An 18,883-nucleotide genomic window follows, 5' to 3' on the forward strand; every position below is an offset into this window, starting at 1 on the left:
GCAAGGCAGGCAGGGCTGCTGGGGGTATAGTAGTAAGAAAAACGTTACAGCTGGCATTTTCTATAAGGCACACCGTGGACCAGACACAGAGTTCTTTTTTTTTTTTTTTTTTTTTTTTTTTTTGTCTTTTGTTGTTGTTGTTGTTGCTATTTCTTGGGCCGCTCCCGCGGCATATGGAGGTTCCCAGGCTAGGGGTTGAATCGGAGCTGTAGCCACCGGCCTACACCAGAGCCACAGCAACTCGGGATCCGAGACGCGTCTGCAACCTACACCACAGCTCACGGCAAAGCCGGATCGTTAACCCACTGAGCAAGGGCTAGGATCGAACCCGCAACCTCATGGTTCCTAGTCGGATTCGTTAACCACTGCGCCACGACGGGAACTCCCCGACACAGAGTTCTAATGCTTTACATATTACTTGTTTTACTCTCACAAGCGTCCAAGGGACAGGTACTATTCTTATACCCATTTTAGGGATGAGGAAACTGAGGTCCAGATGGGTTGTGCCACTTGCCTAAGGTTGCACAGCTAATAAAAGGCAGAGCTGGGATTGGAACCCTAATTTTGCCACCTTTTAGGGTTACACCTTGGAAAAAGGACTTTGCTTCTTAAGGCTCAGTTTCTTCATTCATGGAGTGGAGAGTTGTTATGAAATTGTATGCGGTGTCAGGCACTTAACAGCTGGGGCGCAATTCACTGGTTCTCAACCTTGGCTACACATTGGAACCATTTCGAAGCTTTCAGAGTACGGCCAGGGCCCACCCCTAGAGGTTGGCTTTAATTGGTCTGGAGTACAGCTTGGATATTGGTACGAAAAATCACAACAAAGCACAACACCTCCCTGGCTGATTTTCTACACCACCAGCATTGAGAAGAAATGCTCTAGACTCATCATCATCATCTTTGGGGGCGTTATTGTTTGAAGGCAGGTTGTCTAAGTGTTTAAAATATAAACCAAGTTGGAATTTGGAGATAATCCCAGGCAATGGTGGAAGACCTCAGTCTCTGATGATCTCATAAATAATAATCACCCTTTACATGAATGCAGATTAACTCCCCAAACAGCAGAATGTGTACCAGCAGCAATGTGAGTTGGTCATGGAGTTAAATAACCCTGAATCTCAGAGTGACCCCGATGGTTCCCTCTTCAGCTTTCTCTCAGTCCTCTGATTCACAGAGGAGAAGCCTCCATTTGGTGCTGGCTTGTTGTTTGCTTGTTTGTTTTGTCTTTTTATGGCCACACCTCGGCTTATGGAGGTTCCCAGGTTAGGGGTGGAATTGGAGCGGTAGCCACTGGCCTACACCACAGCCACAGCAACTTGGGATCCGAGCCGCATCTGTGACCTACACCACAGCTCACGGCAATGCCAGATCCCCAACCCACTGAGCCAGGGATCAAAACTGCGTGCTCATGGATGGCTAGTCAGATTCGTTTCCTCTGAGCCACGACGGGAACTCCTGGCTTGTTTTTAACATCTCTCCAACTCTGGGCAAAAATCGGGGTATCTGCCACAGACTACGGAATTCAAGTCACACTCATCTAAATCTTTGTCCCCATGGCAGCTTGAGAAATTATGTAAGAGCCACATGGTTTTACATGATGTCAATTTACAAGGATAAAGCTGAATCTCAGAAAGGCGTTTGGTGACTTGCTCAAGGACTCAAGTCACTGTGTCTCTACTGTCTCTAACTTAAAGTTGAATGAAGAAAATCATGCCAACGGAGGAAGGAGTCCTCCACCATATCGCTGGGGACAGCCTTCGGACTCCATTCTTTTTTTTTATTTTTTTTTTTTTAGGGCCGCACCTAGGGGTTGAATCTGAGCTATAGTGGCCAGCCTATGCCACAGCCACAGCAACATGGGATCTGTGATGCATCTGCAACCCACATCACAGCTCATGGCAATGCGGGATCTGGACCCACTGAATGATGCTAGGGATCGAACCCCCATCCTCACAGATACTAGTTGGATTCATTTCCGCTGGGCCACAACGGGAGCTCTGGACCTCATTCTTACTCTGATCTCAGAGTAAGGACAAGCAAGTCCCACTGACAGGGCGAGGGGAAGAGGCGGCATAGAGAGTAGGACTGAAAAGGAATCATGGAGAAGAGTAAGACTTGCTGGTTAAGAAGATTGATTTTAGAAGTGATGTGGAGAAAGAATTTGATTCAAAAAAAGGAAAAAAACTTTCCGATGCTACCAAGGCTGCAACTAGCTGTGTCGGGAGACAGCAAGAGACCCACCCCCTCCATTAGTTCTTTGATTTGCTTAAGATACAGTCTTCCCTTCGTGATGTTGGCTTTCTCCAAATAGATAGGGACTCTGGATTGCACACTCATGTTTGGGGACAGAATTCTCTTACATGTTGAAAGGCAGGCGACTGCTAGGTTGCCTCCAAAGCTGGAATCCTAGTTGCCTTCAGACAACCAGGGGAGGCAAGTTTGTCTCCTAGGTCACCTCCTCCCCCTCCAATAACCACAAATCTTTGAGCTTCAGAGAGAGGGAATGGGGAAAGGACCAGATAAGGTGATTGCATGTGAATCCAGATTAAATCCTGGAGGAACCATTTGCACCTATTACTGGGATGTGATTTACTCTTGACCAAGAGCAGGCATCCTAAGGCCTCACGCTGAGCTTAGGGTCTGGCCATTTGAGGGTCAGCCTACTGCTACTCAGGTTAGAGGCTCATCAGGCCTTCTTGAGTGCTTGTCCCCCAAGCAGAGCTTCCAGCTCACCTCCCAGTGGGATTCTTTAGTCATGGGCTGGTGTTGATGGTGGAGATCCATGGGCTACATTTTGCCAAACATCGACCAGGGGTGTCTCAGACAACCATGTCCCAGGGAAATGTGGGCAGGGGGAAAGGTGAGGGATGCTCTTGACCAGGATGTGGGGGCAGGTGCAGGAGGGACCAGAAGTCCTTTTCCATTGGACATTCCTGGGAAGGAAGAAGGGCGACCTGGAGTTTTAGAGGCATGAGATAATAGACTCACCGACAGCATCTCTGAGACCTGAGCTCTTATCCATCATGGAATAAAAGAATTTTAAAATAAGGGAATGCATTAGCAGTAGAATTCAGTAGTTAAGAATCAGTCCTACTCAGGCTTTGACTCCTTTACTTGCTACCTGGATAACTGACATCAAGTTATCTCACCCCTCTGAGCTTTCGTTTCCTCGTTCAGTAGATGGAATTAGTAGCAGGTATAATATAATGCTCCCGGGGACTCTTGTGACCTAGAAATGAGTCAGTGCATTTAAAGGACATGACATTGAGTCTGGCACATGGTAAGAGCTCCAGAAGCTCTTGTTATCATTACTAGGGTCATAGGATGTTTGAGCCAAAGCGATTATAGAGATCAACTAGCAAGTCCAAAGCCAATGTCATGACTCCCGGCAGGAAAGGAATCAATAAAGAGAAAGACCCTTATGTGCTGTGGCTCCCATGGCTCAGCTTTTTCTCTCCACCCAGTGCCCTAGCGAGGGAAGGAGCACTTTAGCCATCAAAAGAGTTTGGAGGGCCACACCTACGGACTCTCCAAAGCAGAGAATGTCACCTTGCTGCCCTGACTCACTCTGCAGAGCTCACAGGCCAGCTGTCGGGGGCACCAGCAGGCTCAGCTGAAGACAGCAGGGCTGTATTCTCCCTCCCCTCACTCCAGTGTTTAATCAAAACAGTATTCAAAATATGATTCTGGGAGATTATATTGGGAGATTGGCAGGAGGGTCTCAGTGGGGGCAGAGATGGTGGGAACAGATTGCCGCTGGGGGCCAGAGGCTGGGATAATCTCAGGCTCAGACTTGCCCTTCTCAGGCCTTCACCTCTACTTCACCATTGGCTGCCAAGCAGACACTGAGCACGGGGATGGAGAACTAGATCATCTCCAGATTGTGGAAACTAAAAGAGGGGAAGGGGCTTGTCCACAGCCACAGAGCAAGGTAGTAGCGGGATTGAGATGGTAAAGCCATTTCTTGGGATTCAAGGCTACTCCTTTCCACTCATCTCAACTCCACTGCCTCCAGTCCACCAGACCCGGATCTTTGGGAGAACCCAGGGCTGCAGACTTCTGCTCTGGGTTGTGGGAGGTGGCGAGAGCCTGGACCTCCGAGACGAGAGATGGAGAGACAACCTCCAGAGGTCTCAGGTGGTATCTGGGCCTCCTTTTCCAAGGCTCAGGGTCCTATAAAGGCTGAATGGCTGGAAGCAGGATGCAGGTAAACTCTCTGTGTGGTCCTCCATGCTCTGGATCCTGGTCCCCATTCAGCCACATGAATAACTTAGGGGGGTCCCTTCTCTCTGGCCTTCAGTTTCCTGTCTGCACTGCCGACCAGATGTGATGTTAAAAGGCTAGCTGGAGCCCCACTCCCAATTGGAGGCCCTTCCTAGGAACTCAAGCTTCTGCAGCCTCAGCAGCCTCCAGAGGAGGAGGGAAGGGAGAGGTCTATGTGCCCCCCACCCCAGGAGGGGGTGGGGTCGAGAGCGCCTTGAAAGAAACCTCCAGCTAATGCTCTTTATTACAAGCATTAATCCCACAAAGCCGACTGGAAATAATGTTTATCTTTTCGCAGTTTAATTTCCCGGACCCTAAGCCGTGGGTCAGTGAGGGCGACTGCAGGGTCCCGGGGGGAGGTTGGGGGTAGGAGCAGCTGTTACCCAGAAGCAAAAGGAAACCAAGAGGGAGCTTCCCAGAGGAGATGAGGGAGAAGAGCCAGACAGAAAGGACCACTGGACCCTGAGTGGAGGGCTGGGGTCCGCCTTCACCACATCACCAGTTCTGTGTGACCCCAAGCCAGTCCCTGCCTTCTCACGTGGCCTCAGTTTCCTTATCTGAGGAAGGGGTCTGTGCTTTTGTAAATCATGATCTCTGACCATTCCTTAGAAAACAAGGCAGGATGGGGCTGGGAGGTAGCCTGTTCCTTCAGGCTCCTTTCCCACTTTTCCTCTCTGCAGCCTCCAAGGTTCTTAAATCTCCTCCTGAGGATGCTGATCCTTCCTGTCCCAGACTTCAGTGACTAGTCAGCTGGCACCGCGCTGGTCTGGAAGACTGTCACCCAGGCAGGCGCGGGGGCTGGAGCCTAGCAGTGGGGACACAGCTCCCCAAGGATCCAGCCCCTAGGCGCACATCTCCGCTGTCCTCCCTCTTGCCTTCCGGTCCCCATCAGCTCCCGGACCTTCCCACTAGGGCACCATTCTGGGTTCACCTCCTTCTTTCCCCGCGTGCAGCCGTACTCGCTGGGCGGGGGAAGTGAACTCAGGCGTGGCACCCGCATCTTTATAGCTCTTATTTACCACCCCCCTTCCCAGCCCTACTGCGACACCGCTCGCCCTGGGGACAAAGCCCCCTTCCCGCTCGTCAGCTCCCATTGGTTGGCCGGTACCGGAAGTGTTTGCTGACACTTGAGTAAACGGAAAGTCCCCTCTCGCCTCGGATCTGCCTGGCAGGCGGTCAGACCTCACCGTTCTTCCGACGGAGGGGCGCAGGGCTGCCCAGCGGCGCGCCCTGGGACCGCCAAGAGGGTCCCCATCGTCCCTTCTCCTAACAAACTTAAAACCCAAGAGCGATCCCGGAAACAAATGCAGCTTCCACGCAAATATCCTGACAGCTCCGCCCCGCCCCTCTCCTCCTCCCCGGCTAGTAGCTGGATCCCATCTCCAGGTTCTGCGAACCAGCCGGACGTCAGCCGGGCTCTTCGAGTTGCTTGGGGCCGGAGGGTGCTGTGGGCTGAGTCGCAGGCCGTTCCCTTGTCCGTTTCTCTCCCAGCTGTGAGAGGGACTGAAACCTGCAGCTCCCGCCACGCTGTCCCCAGGACCCCTGAACCGCATTCTATCCTCCCCTTCACCCCGACCTCTCCGAGCTCCTGGGGTGCAAAGAGGCCACATAGTTTGGGTTTGGTTTGATTATTTTTAAGGACACAAGGAGTGGGGAGGGGGAGAAGACCACGTGGATCTTAGGGACCAGATCAGCATTGAAGTTACAAAGTGAAGGTGGTGGGGTGAGCAGGAGAGGGAGCAGCTTCAGCCCGAGTCCAGAGGGGAGAAGGAGACTTGGGTTCCGAGCTGGTGCACCAGGCGGACTCGCCCAGCCTTCCCCACTTGGCCTTCCCCAGGGTGCCCGCCTTCTCCCCCAGGGATCTGACAAGATGCACGTCTGCTGGCCACTCCCAGCTCTGCGTGCAAGGAGAGCAGGTAGAAGGGTTTCTGTGTGTCTGTCTTTTAGTCGAAGTGAGAGCCCCAGACCCCTGCGAGGTTGCTCAGTTTCTCAGCGTGGGGGTGAGTTCCAAAAAGTTGGGCTTATTTCCAGGATCCTCCCGCAAATTGCAGCCATTGCGCTAACCTGCTGAGAGAGGAAAGGTTGATTAAAACCCGAAGGCCACTTGGTGGCCATTCCTAGGAAATCTGAGGTTGATGGTGTCTCCTCCGAAGGGAATCAAAGGTCTAGAGGCAATTTGCTTGCCAGAGGTAACATTTGGACCCCGTTATGTGTAAATTCAAATAACAGTGTAACCCAATTTTCTAAGCCAGTAGCTAATCCTGAGAGAAATTACTTCAAAGAGCAGAATCTGACAGTAATTGCTAGAAGCTGCCAAATGCTTGGGGAATGTCCCTTTGTGGGGTGAAATACTCCTCCACCAGGAGCAGCAGAGAACCAGCCAGGAGCGGGGACCGTGGTTGGCAGTCCTGCCCTGCTTGGGGGTGAGCTCTTGGGGGAGGGGTGTTGAGAGCTCTCCAGGGACAGCACCCACCTGAACTATACCCCTCGGGATTTCAGTGGGCGCCACAGAGAGCTACAAGCTGAACTTAAGCATTGGCCCTGAACCACCTGTAGGTACCTGGCCCTTCCCCTCAGACTTCTGGGAAAGCCCTGGTGCCTGCCTAGCCCTCACCAACTGTTGGTATGAGACCAGCAGAAGCCAGGCAACCTCCTCGGAAGGGCAGATGGGGGACAAGTGTGCTTGTGTCAGATGGTCATGATGGTGCCCACCTGGCACATTTGGCTGATCAAAACTGTCCATCTCTTCAGGGACTTTCTAAGTGCTTCCTAGGTAAGGTACTGTCTCCTTCGGAGCTTAGTACTATTATCTGGCTTTAAATAATTCGGCAAACAGATCTAGAACTTTTACCTCTAAGCTTCTGTTTCAAGGAGTGCTGTGAGACAACCTAGAGCAAGTTCTGAACCTGGGCAGAGAGTGTGTGCAGCGGCTGGGCAGCACCAGGGATGGGAGTGGGGTGGGATGGGGGCATCTCTTGGAAGACACTCCCAGCACCTTTGGGGGCCCACTACCTTCTGCTCCTGAAGGGTACTGGCACTGTACTGCGGGCTCCCTCCGCCGCGGGCAGGGCGCACAGTTCAGCGGCAGGCCCTGTAGGGCAAACGTGGGGTTTCCAAAGGCTTTGGCTATTCGGGAAGACTCTTCGCATGCGGAGTCTCTGGGGACCGCGGGTGGCGCGCCGGGGCCTGGAGGCTGTCCGGGGATCAGATGGCGCTCAGAACTTCGTGGCCTGGGCAGGGTTGGAGGTGCACCCTCGACGCCGCTGGCTGCCGCGGTGTGCGCCAGAGACCAGATGCGCGGTTTCTCCCTGCAGGGGTAGTGCATGGTCAACGTGGGGCCTCCTGGCTCCGCCCGGAGGAAGTCGGCTTCTCCTGATCTGGGGGGCTCAGTGAAGGAGAAGCGGGGCGCCGCCAGACTGCACTCCCTGCGCTCTGGCCGGCCCTCTCGATCCGCTGCACAGGGCGCCGCCGCCGCCGCCGCTGGCAGCGACAGAGTGTCTTTATGGAGTTCAGCCAGCCGGTCCGTAGCTGTGACCACTGCCTCCTCTTCATCCGCCTCCTCCTCCTCATCTTCCAGGTCCTCCAAGTCACTCAGCCGGAGCCCCCGAGCCTCCTGTCTCTCCTGGCTCGCAGTAACGTCTTCGGGAAATCAGAAGCGAGCGAGTGAGAAAAGCCCCAGGCCCCAAGGGAAATCCTCGGGAGTGCCCATCCCTGGGAAGCTTTTAGCAAGATGCGCCCTGCACTCAGGGCGTTCCCAGTATAATTCACCAGGCTGGACACACAGTCTCCTAAAAACTTGCTCCAGCGCCCTGGCAGCCTGCTGGGAAAGAATTTCCGCCCCCAGACCTGCCCCGACCCTTTGGAAAACTCCTCCCTCCAATGAGCCTAAGGTAAAGGCCACTTTTCCAGGAGGATCTCAGTTTCTCAGCCTTAAAAAGGCAAGGGACAATTTCTACCACATTCCAACCCCCACAGGTGCCTGGTGTATGTTATGTAATTCAGAAGCTATATATGGAGCGCCAACTACATGCCAGACATCATTGAGGCATGCAGGTATTAGGAATTTAGAGGATACAGCAATGGATAAGCCACTTTGTAGTGGAGTGGACACTCCTAAGGGGTAAGTATGGCAGAGGAAATAAACTCGCTGATGTGATAGAGAATAACCTGGGACTCTAGCTGGTGTGGTTGGCCAGGACAGGCTTTGCAGACGGGGGCAATTTAAAGCCAGGTTTATAGGGAATGACAAGCAGAGGGAACCACACAGGCGAAGGCCCTGAGGCATGCAGGGACTGCAAGTGCAAGGGTAAGTAGGGGACATCTTCCTTAATAGCTCCCCCAGGGGGTGGTTTTGAAAATCCAAGGAAACTGATGGCTGCAAAAGCCACGCAGGGGCGGGGCAGCGAAGAGTACCTTTGGTGTCCCCATTTAGGCAGCCCAGCAATTCCTCTGCTGCACCGTCCTCCTTCCTCTCCTCCCCGCCTTTGTTCTTGGGCACCCACGTCATCTTGTTCTCCTTCTTGAGGCGCCGGCGCGCGTTGGCGAACCAGGTGGACACCTGGGTGAGGGTCATCTTGGTGATGATGGCCAGCATGATCTTCTCGCCCTTGGTGGGGTAGGGGTTCTTGCGGTGCTCGTTCAGCCAGGCCTTGAGCGTGCTAGTGGTCTCCCGGGTGGCGTTCTTTCTGCGCCCAGCGCCACTCAACTCCACCGCACCATACCTGCAGGTGGGAGAGGAACCTGGCTCACAGTTCTGGGGCTGGGCACGTGGCGCTGCAGGCAGGAGGTGGTCTGCGGCTTTGGCAGTGGGGTTCTGTTCTCCTCCTAGCATGCAGCCCCCCATGCTCTGTGGATTAGTTCTACCTTGGCAGGGGAGGGGGAGGGACTTGCCCTGTCTGCCACCAACAGCCCCATGTCTTACCGGTCATACTGGTACTGCCCCAGAGTCGACTCATAGGGATAATAGGCTCCCGGTTGCCCCAGGCCGGGTGTAAAGGTCCCTGCCGCCTCTTTAAATTCATACTGTGGATTCTGGTGGAAAGGAAGAAAAGAATTCAGGCCTACCTTTGCGGAGGAGAAGGAGTGGGGGTTAGGAAGGGTGTGGATTCTGGAGTCAAGTCTGGTTCAAATCTCAGTGCCACCACTGGGCCCTGTGATTCTTGGGCACAAATGTTTAACCCCCTCCCTCCCATGCCTCAGCTTCCCCTTGGTAAAGTGGGATAATGATAGTGCCTGTGGGTTATGGACGAAGACTGCTTAGCAGAATTCCTGGTGCAGAATAAATAAGGAATGTTTATTTATTAGTTAAACAGTTAAATATTGGCTGTTTGTATTACTGTTGCTACTTGTGTCTCCCCCCCCCCCCCCGAACCCCCTCCCACCAGCTGGGACACTTCCCTTACTCCTCTTCCAGAGCTATTCCCTGCCCCTTCCCCTCTTTGTGACTTTGGGTGAGCTTATTTGAGCTCCGCTGCGCCTGTTTCCTCATCTATACACTAAGCCTAGTGATGACTTGGCCTCACAGAATTAATAGACGTACTTGTGTTTTCTAAGCAGGATGGAGTTCTGCAAAGTGTAAAATGTAAAGATTTTTTTTCTTTATATACAACCCGAACCATTTCCTTTCCTCTGAGCACTGCGTCCTTCTTAGACGGAGATGACACACTGGATTTCCCCAGTGCCTCTCCTGCCCCCAGGCGGGTGGGTTTGGGCGCACGGATCCAGGCTCCTCCTCGTGTACTCACCAGCGCCCCGTACAGAGCGGGCGGCTCCGGGCTGTAGGGCAGGTAGCCTGGGTAGCTCTGGGCAGCTGCAGCAGCCGAGTAGGGAGCTCCATATATGCCCAGGGCCGCGCCCAGCTCGGGCCTCGCACTCCCCAGCAGCCGACTGTCGTAGGAAGCGCAGCAGAGCGCCGCCGCCGGGGTGGAGCCTGAGGCCACATCTGGGACGGAGCGCGGGGCGGATTCGCAGCAAGTGGCGCTGGAACTTGCAGACACCAAAAACTACGGCGGCGAGAGAGGGGGCACCGGAGGTCAGAGACCGGCTCCCGGGGCTGGCGGGAGCCAGTGGCGGAACTGCCAGATCATTCCTTTATGCCATATAAACTAAATGCCACCGTGTGCTAACATTCTGCCCAGTACCGAGACGGGAATTATCCGAAGATGCAATTTATCCAAATTGCCTTTCTAGATACTCCTAAATCTTTGCTAAAGCTCTAGAGTTCCAGGAGGTCCGGGGTCGTGGGAACGTTCTAAAATCCGAATACAGGGAACTCCCCCACCTCCCAGTCACAGAATCCTATGAAGGCCCGAACTTGAAGTTAGCCTTAGAGACCCTGTCTCACTCCTGCTCCCATTTTATGGATAGGGAATGAGAACTAGAGAAAGGAGGAGACTTATCCTAGATCGCAAATCGGGGCAGAGGTCAAGTTGGGACCGGCTCTCTGGCACTCTGCAGAGAAATAGAAGAACAGGGGTGGGCGTTTCCAGAATTCCCCTAGGAACCCCTTGTCACCGCACAATACCCACCCAGGTCTGAAAAACCAAAGGAACCAGAAGCGGAGAGCTTGGACCTACTCAAGAAAGGAGGAGGAAGAGAGCCGAGGGCAACAAACGAAGAAGCATAGAAAACTAGTGAGGCGGACAGCGCTCTGGACTGGAAGTCTGAGACCCTCCCGGCCACCTCGGGTATCTGTACAGTAAGGAGGTCTGTCCGGAAGATTCCCGAGATCCCACCCACCTCTCTAAGCGCGCGGTTAGAGTGCCCAAATTTCGGGTCACAGGATTTTCCAGCTTGCACTTGGGGGGGGGTTGAACGTTCTCAGCCAGAGACTGGGGAGGCCAGAGGCGTCTGTGGTACGTTACCCAGATGCCTGCTCCCTCTGGCTTCCCCGGGGGCTCGTGGGAGGGGAGGGCGCTTAGGGGCAGGTTCCTGCGCGAGGCACCCCCTCCACCCAGTCTGACCCCATCCCCCACGGGGGGCGTCTCTTACCTGGGAAGCGCTGCCATAGGGGTGTCCAAAGTGCGGGAAGGACATGGTGGCGGTCCCTGACCCGCCTCCTTCTTCTCTTGCGAGTTCCCGCCTCGGCTCCGCGATTCTGTGCTTCCAGCCGTACGCAGCCTCGGTTCCTTACACGGTTGCTGGTGCCCAGCTCAGGGTCCTCCACCCGCTTGGCGCGACTGGAGGCAGAGCCGGAGGCAGAGCCGAAGGCAGTCCGGCTGCCGAGCCCTGCCCTCCAGATGGCTCCCCTCCGACTTGCGTGGTCCGGAAGACAGAAGGGCCCATGGATGGGCAGGGGAAGGGCGAGGATGCGGGTTCCCAAAAGCGCGCGTTGGCGAGGCAAGGTGAGGCGCGGCGCGGGGTTGTGCAGCTCCCAAGGTGCCCCAGTCCAAGGTGGCCAGAGGCTCAATGTGACGTCATGGTAATCCCGGGCCGCCAGACGGGCCCCCGGGCCCTGGGGCCCCGGGCCACCAAGCCTGCCAAGCGCAGCCAGCCCGTGCGCGCGCGCGCACTCTCACCACACTCACACTTGCTCCGGGAGGTTTGTGCTGCTGGTGAGGAACGTCAAAGACCCTGACCCTCTCTGCTTGGCGCAGGATCCTACCCCTTTTCGCCTTAAGCTCACGCGCGCGCGCGCACATACAATCTCTCCAAATTACCCGGGAGAAGTAGGAGAAACGCCTCCCACTGCGCCGCGCAGGCCCCGGGCGCAGCGCGCTTACCTCCTCCCCTGCTGCCCAGAGGAGGAGAGAAGCACCGGGCGGCGAGGGAGGAGAGAATACAAAAGAAGAGACAGGAGAAAACACAGGAAAAAAAGTGGGGGAGAAAGGCTAGAGGGAGAAGGAGGAGGGGAGAGGAGAGAGATGAGGAGTCTAAGTGAACAGAGGCGCGCGGGGGAGGGGAGGGAACGGAGGTGGGCGAAGGCTGGGCGGAGGTTGAACGCCGGCAGGTGGAGGATAGCAGAGGCTCGGGGGAGAAGCTTCCAGCCCCCGTCCCCCGCCCCTCCGCTGCAGGAAAGTTTGTTCGCGCCAGTGGCCCCGCGCTCTTTGGGGCAGCGCTGGGCAGTGTTGGTGGATCCCAGTGGTCCCGCCGTCTTTGTCCTCGGGGACCCTGTTTCCCCGCCCCAGTCTCTCCAGAACTTTAGCTCGATTCAGGTTCTCCATGCCCTGGCCTTTGGCAGGGCCTTGACCCTGGGGCTTCTCTGCCGCTTTCTGGCCCTCGAATAGGCCAAATAGCGCCCCCTCGAGGTCAAGGTTCAGATCCCCTTGGACTCTGCCTGGAAATGCACCAAGTCTGACCCCCTGGCCTCCGCAGACCGGCGGGCCGAAAACCTCGGGTATCTCCTCCCATGGCGAGAGTTGGCTGCCTTGTGCACATCGCGCACTGCGTCCACCGGGGAGCGGGGAGCCGCAGGAAGACGCCGGGGCCGAGCTGCAGCCACTGCGCTCCGCTGGGGGTGGCGCTGGCGAGCCGCAGTTCAGCGCGCGGCGAGGGCAGCCCATTCCCTGTGCTCCGCCGGGACGCCTGTCTGGGCCCAGCGGTCTGACCACCCCCTCCATCCCAGGGGCCCTCCGAGGGGCACTCATAGGCAGACGGGCTAGTTGGTGCTTATGAGGGGACTGCGTCCTCTAGGCCCGGCGGCCGCCAGTTGGCACTCCCCAAAGCTCAACGCCCAGGCCCAGAGCCACCCAGCTGAGGGCCTCTAACCTGCGACGTCTCGGGGCACAAAGGGGCGGCCAGTCTGGTTGGGGAAGCTTTTCGGGGGATGCTGCCTGGATCCAAGTGCAACTTTCAGGTTTTCGGGTTTGCAGGCCAGAAATGCCTCAGAATGTCTCGCCTTTCACTTACCGGGTCACTGCGCCATACAGTTTACAAAATACTCTCCCAGGCCCTCCCTGCACGTCCCTGGAGGAATCAAAGGAGTTGGTTCAAGGGCCCAGTTTTATTTTATAGATACAACGCAAGAATGTGATGCCCAGGCGTTCGGAACCACCCAGATCTCTGCCTTGGGTTCTGGCAGGCAAGGAGGCAGCTCAGGGACTGACAAGCCAGGATCCCTGGCTGACAGCATTCCTTTGGCACCTTCCAGAGGAGACTGGTAGTCCTGGAAGCCAATGACCTCTTCAGAACGACATCAGCCTCTTTTTTTCCCTTTTCTTTTCTTTTTCTTTTCAGATTCCGCAGAAAGCGCACGGAGCTTGAATGAGCCGCAAACCGCAGACTCGGCCTCAGAGATTATTAACAGGAGGACATGGTCCATTCTAAATGGGAACAAACTCAGCGAGGTTTCCCCGCTGCTGCTGCTGAGTGTCGTTACCTCGGAGAAACCTTGCGTTCAACCCGGGAAACTCCTAGTTGGAAAAAGAATTATAGTTATCACCAGATTGATTTAGTGATTAAAAAATTCACTGTAATAGATAAGATTCCTTGATTTTTTTCACAAGGCACTTTGGAGCCATCTACACGGTGTGGAGCTTCGATACATTTAAGCTATTTTTTAAAAGTAAGGATGGGAGAGAATTCATTAAATTAGTCCCTTGGGGAAGATTACTGCTAATTAATTAATTGCAAACATTTCCAGAGGGAAGCTATGTCAATTGTAAAGTAATAAAATTAGATAGTTGAAATACTTACTCAGCAACTTTGCCCACTCGTTCCTGAGCAGATTTTTTTTTTTTTTTTTTATGACAGAAAAATGGGGAGGGTAGTGAAGAAAAAGCATTAGTCCTGTCCCCTGGCGATCTGGTTGCAAAGGAGAAACTACCATCTAGAATTTATTGATTTCCAGCTGATTTATAAGACCTCTGCGGTATCAATGCTGTGTGCAGGGCCTCTAGGCCCTCGTCTTGTCTTTGCTCTCTAGGATTAGAGAAAAGCAACAAGATTTTTCAAAAGAGAACGAAAAGAGGAGGAAGCATAGTGTTGTAGTGCATTGGGAGGCGAGCCTATGAAGATACGTCAGCATTTTTTTCTTCATCTGCAGAAGAGAAAACAAACAAAGGAGCAGGTTTTCTGTTAAGGCGTCTTTCTATTGTGTTCAAAGTTGCTTTAAGGTATCAGACTGTCTTAGGGAGGAAGGCTGCCATTTCCAGGCCCGAGAGGCTTTGATTGAACATTTCTTTCCTGGAGAGAGGCTGCACCCACAGCCAACCTGCCTGGGTGCTGCTGACTTTGATTATCACCCCCTTGAGGACTTAGAAGGGCTCCTAAAAATGGTTCTTCTGAAGCCTGACATTTCCCATTATTCCAGGACCCTCACTACCAAAAAAAAAAAAAAAAAAAAAGGAAACCAACAGGTTAAACCAGTAACAACCTCTGGCCGGTGGAACCCTCAGGTGCAAAGCAGTCTTTCCTGGAAAGTGATTCAGGGAGGCTGCCATGGAATTTGCTCTCGACAGGCACTCACTTCCCCAGCCAAGTGCTCTGAGCGTCTCCTCTGTGCTGGCTTTTCATTGCTTTGTTCAGCAGCACTGATTAATTTAGTTTCGGGGAAAAAATGCCCAATCGTCAATGTGTACACATTGAGTTGTAGGGAAGCAAGTAAATAAACCTGTCAAATACAGAGCCTCCCAGTTGTATTTAAGGGTGTCGGTCCCTCCAAAGTATTTTATACAAATGATACAGATTCTTTTGTTGCATTCTGCTGCATGCCCTGATATTTCCTCTGGCTGCCCATTAAAACAGACAGGAAATAAAGTAAACAGTCAAAGGCCTATTTGGAGCAGGGAGAGCACTAATCCACATGGTTTATTTGAAGTTCATCTTGCTTTGCTTGAAATGCACTGAAGGTCCTGACCAGGCAGAGTAAAGGATGTGTCTTTGACAGTACACTCGAATGCAGGTGCCACACCCCCCCCCCCCCAAGGAAAACAAACCATATTGCACTGCTTTGGGTTAAATATCCATCATTTCCTAATGATTTTGCAAGATAGCAGATTTTACAGGGAGGGGCTAAAACCCCCCAAATGCCCCAAATCAACTTCAGATGCCTCAAATCCTGGATGGAATGTGTGAGAACATGGGTATGATAACGGAGATGAAAATGTGCTAAATTATATTTTTCTAAGTATGAATTTTTTTTAGTGACTGTTTTTGAACTGAGAAGAATGAAATTTCCTCAAATCTATGCATGAATGAACAAGTGCATCTGGACAGATGCATCTATAATTTATACCGATCAGTCACTGCAGGTCTCCCCGAGTAAAACCAAAATGAACACTAATTGTTTTGACGGAAGTAGTGTGCATGGCATCTGATTGCGAAACACAGTGAGCCCCTGCCCTGCCTGAATACATATTGTCAGCAGCAAGTCTGGCATCAGGAGAGGAAAATAAAAAAAGGCAATAATTCCCAGATGAGGGTGTTGATGTTGCTTGTCAGGAGGGTGGCAAATAGAAAGAATGGACTTCTGCATAAAGTAAAAAAAAGAGAGAGAGAGGGAGACAATGCAGAGATCCTGGTGTGTCAGCAAGCCAGGTACAAACATGAACTTAGAGTTAAAATTCATAGCTTGTTACTGATTCCATTCCTTTGCATTTACAGCCTGGGAGCAATCTTAAACACCCTGCTTTATCTTATCTAAGGCTGACGATAAGGAAATTGGAGAGGAGGGCAGCAAATCTAAGATCACATAACCCAGCAGATGACAGAGAAGGAACCAGAATCCAGTTCTACTGACTTTGGGTCTTTCCATGAGACCATATTTCAAACACATGTAAAGCCAGATTCAGCCAGGAGTTGTTGCTAACCCCAAATGGAATGAGAGAATTCGCATTTAGTGCCCTGTGATGACACTGCAATTTAGCAGGGAAAATATCTAAGGTGATACCATTGTAAGCATACAAGTTCAGGGTCTCTACTACATGCTTTCATATCAACTTGTATTATGAAAGAGCTTATGTAATGATTGGGGAGTTTTAGAAATTTGATGTAGATCATTAAAATAGAAAACAGAAAATAGACCCAGCTGTGATGGATTAGAAAAAAAATATCTATCTATCTATCTATCTGTCTATCTAGCAACAGCAAAAAAGAAACCCTCTAAAAATTCCAGCCAAGATTATATCTATATAACTACGATGGTTTATAAAACAATTAATGGAATTTGGTTAGTGACTCTTTTCAGGAAGATTATATATATATGTATATATATATTTAGGTAAATATAGATCTGTAGATAGATAGTTTTTTGCTGTTGCTGCATATACATGTGTGTCTGTGTATATATATATATTTTTTCCCCCTAATCCATCACAGCTGGGTCTGTTTGCTGTTTTCTATTTTAATGGTCTACATCAAATTTCTAAAACTCCCCAGTCATTACATAAGCTTTTTTATATATAGATGCACACACACACACACACACACACACACACGCATATGCATATGATGTTTTGCATCAGTAGCCTGGGAGGTTTGGAGCATTAACTTCTGACTTACAAAAAAGCTTTTTTGTATAGAAGTTCTTGATTATCTTTATCTTCTGGAAGGTGCCATCTTTCTAACCATCCAAGGAATCTCAAGGAACTAAAACTGAAAGTTAACAACAGATGTAGGGATTTGAAAGCCAGGGGACAGTTTTTGAAGCCAAAGTCTTTGGGGGAAAAAATGCTTGCAAAAAATAAATAAATAAAGATCTTAAAGAGACAACATATAGGGACTGGCTGGGATAAAATGCCCTGTCCCTTTTCCCCTTTGCAACAGGGCCTAGGAGCGGCCTTGAGTGTACAGTTAGGCGATGGAATTATGGCCTCCACAAGTGGAAAAGGGAGCGGATCTGCTGCTGGCTCTGATTCCAGCCAGAGACTGTACGTTTTTGCATACAGCTCTCTAACTGGCCCATTGCTAACAGGCAGTTTTTGAGGATGATATTTTGAACTTCTCCCTAAAGGATTTCACTGTCATAGACTTTAAGGCTGCAATTAAAATATGGGCAGCTTCAAGCCATATACGTTCCGTCTGATTAGCGGCATCCTCCCAGTATCCGCTTTCACTCTGGTTTCTCCTTCTTCTAAAGCGGAGCATTAGAACTGTCCAGGAGCCTTCCCTTGTGTGCCACCTGGGGCTCGCTACTTTAGGGAAGCTGGGGCCATTTGTGATGTCACGTGCTGGCCAGAGTAATTTATGACAAATCTTCACAAATCAATAAAAATATGGGAAGTATATCATTTTTAAAGGGGGGGAAAGAGAAACACATGAGACATGCCCATTAAGGGCATAGCCATTCTAATACCTGCATGTCTGCTTGGGTCTGCAATTAAAAACATTCTGATAATAAATCTCCTTGTAGTCTCTTTTAATGCTTTTAACTTTCCTGAAGGTTCAAATTGGTATCCCAAAAATGTGCCAGGACTTTCACAAGGTATTTTATAGACTCATAAATAAATACGGCAATTAATCTCTGCTATATTTCTTTCATATTTGATGACAATTTATTATGGCATTCACCCATTCGGTGCACAAAAACTCTAATGCACTTAAAATCGGATTTCAAACCAAACATTTTATGGGAAAATATAGTATTGATCATCCATTTAAAGATATCATGAAGATGATTCATAACCTGCTGTAAAAAAAAGATCTCATGAGAATCCTACAAATGAGTGGGGTGGTGGAATCGCCTATTCATAAAACTGGAGTTGTTGGAGCTGTTCCTCTTGTTTTCTTCATCTATCTTTGAGCTTTCCAGCACTGATTACTTTCATAAGTTGCTGTGTTATAAGATTTTTCTTATAAAAAAAAAGATTTTTCTTTTCCATGACATTTTTCATAGTGACAGAGGTTGTGGAATTGCACAGTGAGGATTTTCTTGTGCAATTTTCTGTCAAAATTCCACCTGTGGGAAGCGTTTCAGGGGCCATGGAAGCTGTGTCTGTTACTTTGGAGCCCCTGATAGTCTGCAGTCCTAGCGTACTGTGTGTGCTTGAATATCTGCTGCCTACATGCAGTACTAGAGCTAGTGGAATACCGGACAATCTCAGGGCTCTGGCCCTTCTTTTCAACTAGCATGTAGCCTGTCTGGGAAGAAGGCTCCTATCATTCATTCAGTGGACATTTACTGAGTGTCTCCTGAATTCTGGGCGTGGGTCTAGGAGGTAAGGAGTCATTCAGTACTGAACAAAGCATGTTCCTGTCCTCATGGGGGCTCCATTCTAATGAGTTCAGTATTCTTGCATCATCCTGAAATCACGTATCTAGCACCACAATAATTTGGGAAAGTGGCTTACTGTTTACTGAATGCTCACAAGATTCCAGGCATGAGGTTAAGCACTTTTTTTTTTAAGGGTCGCACCCACAGCGTATGGAGGTTCCCAGGCTAGGTGTTGAATTAGAACTATAGCTGCCGACCTACACCACAGCCACAGCAATGCTAGGTCTGAGCTGCATCTGCGACCTACACCACAGCTCATGGCAATGCTGGATCCTTAACCCGCTGAACGAGGCCAGAGATCGAACCTGCAACCTCATGGTTACTAGTCAGATCCATTTCTGCTGTGTCACGACGGGAACTCTGAGGTTAAACACTTTTTATGTTACCCTTCTTTTATTCCTTCACCAAGCATTCGTTGAGCACGTGCTATTTCAGAGCAGTGACTTGGGGGCTGTGGATTTAGTGGTC

General features: G+C 51.2%; 1 protein-coding gene and 1 long non-coding RNA gene across 5 annotated transcripts; one reads left to right on the top strand and one right to left on the bottom strand.

Moving 5' to 3' along the window:
• Positions 1-5,878: 5,878 nt before the first annotated feature.
• Positions 5,879-11,922, bottom strand: IRX6 (iroquois homeobox 6). Of its 4 annotated transcripts, none has more exons than XM_013994643.3 (6): positions 11,257-11,922; positions 10,011-10,268; positions 9,188-9,297; positions 8,680-8,987; positions 7,279-7,905; positions 5,879-6,330 (listed from the first exon to the last, which is right to left on the bottom strand). In XM_013994643.3, the coding sequence occupies exons 1-6, from the start codon at positions 11,299-11,301 to the stop codon at positions 6,326-6,328; spliced, it is 1,353 nt and encodes a 450-aa protein (XP_013850097.3). In that variant the 5' UTR covers positions 11,302-11,922; the 3' UTR covers positions 5,879-6,325. The 4 variants fall into 4 exon arrangements, with proteins under 4 accessions (XP_013850097.3, XP_084816355.1, XP_084816357.1 ...); XM_084960229.1 differs by having other exon boundaries at positions 5,879-6,333; XM_084960231.1 differs by having other exon boundaries at positions 10,011-10,716.
• Positions 11,468-13,683, top strand: LOC146402283 (uncharacterized). Its single transcript, XR_014805890.1, has 2 exons — positions 11,468-11,609; positions 13,441-13,683. It is a non-coding gene; the product is annotated as an uncharacterized LOC146402283 (long non-coding RNA).
• Positions 13,684-18,883: the final 5,200 nt, after the last annotated feature.

Source organism: Sus scrofa, chromosome 6, assembly GCF_054392235.1.
Source record: "Sus scrofa isolate SSC_HxYL_T2T_F1_AM1 chromosome 6, Sscrofa_HxYL_maternal_Yorkshire_Landrace_v2.0, whole genome shotgun sequence".
Lineage (NCBI taxonomy): Eukaryota > Metazoa > Chordata > Mammalia > Artiodactyla > Suidae > Sus > Sus scrofa.

Bases quoted from the DNA above. Each gene is read 5' to 3' on its own strand.
- IRX6 (XM_084960229.1), bottom strand. From the start codon at position 11,301: ATGTCCTTCCCGCACTTTGGACACCCCTATGGCAGCGCTTCCCAG. The intron at 9,298-10,010 runs GTGAGTACACGA...CCTTTCCACCAG, and splicing joins CCGCTCTGTACGGGGCGCTG to AATCCACAGTATGAATTTAA. The intron at 8,988-9,187 runs GTAAGACATGGG...TCCCACCTGCAG, and splicing joins GGGCAGTACCAGTATGACCG to GTATGGTGCGGTGGAGTTGA.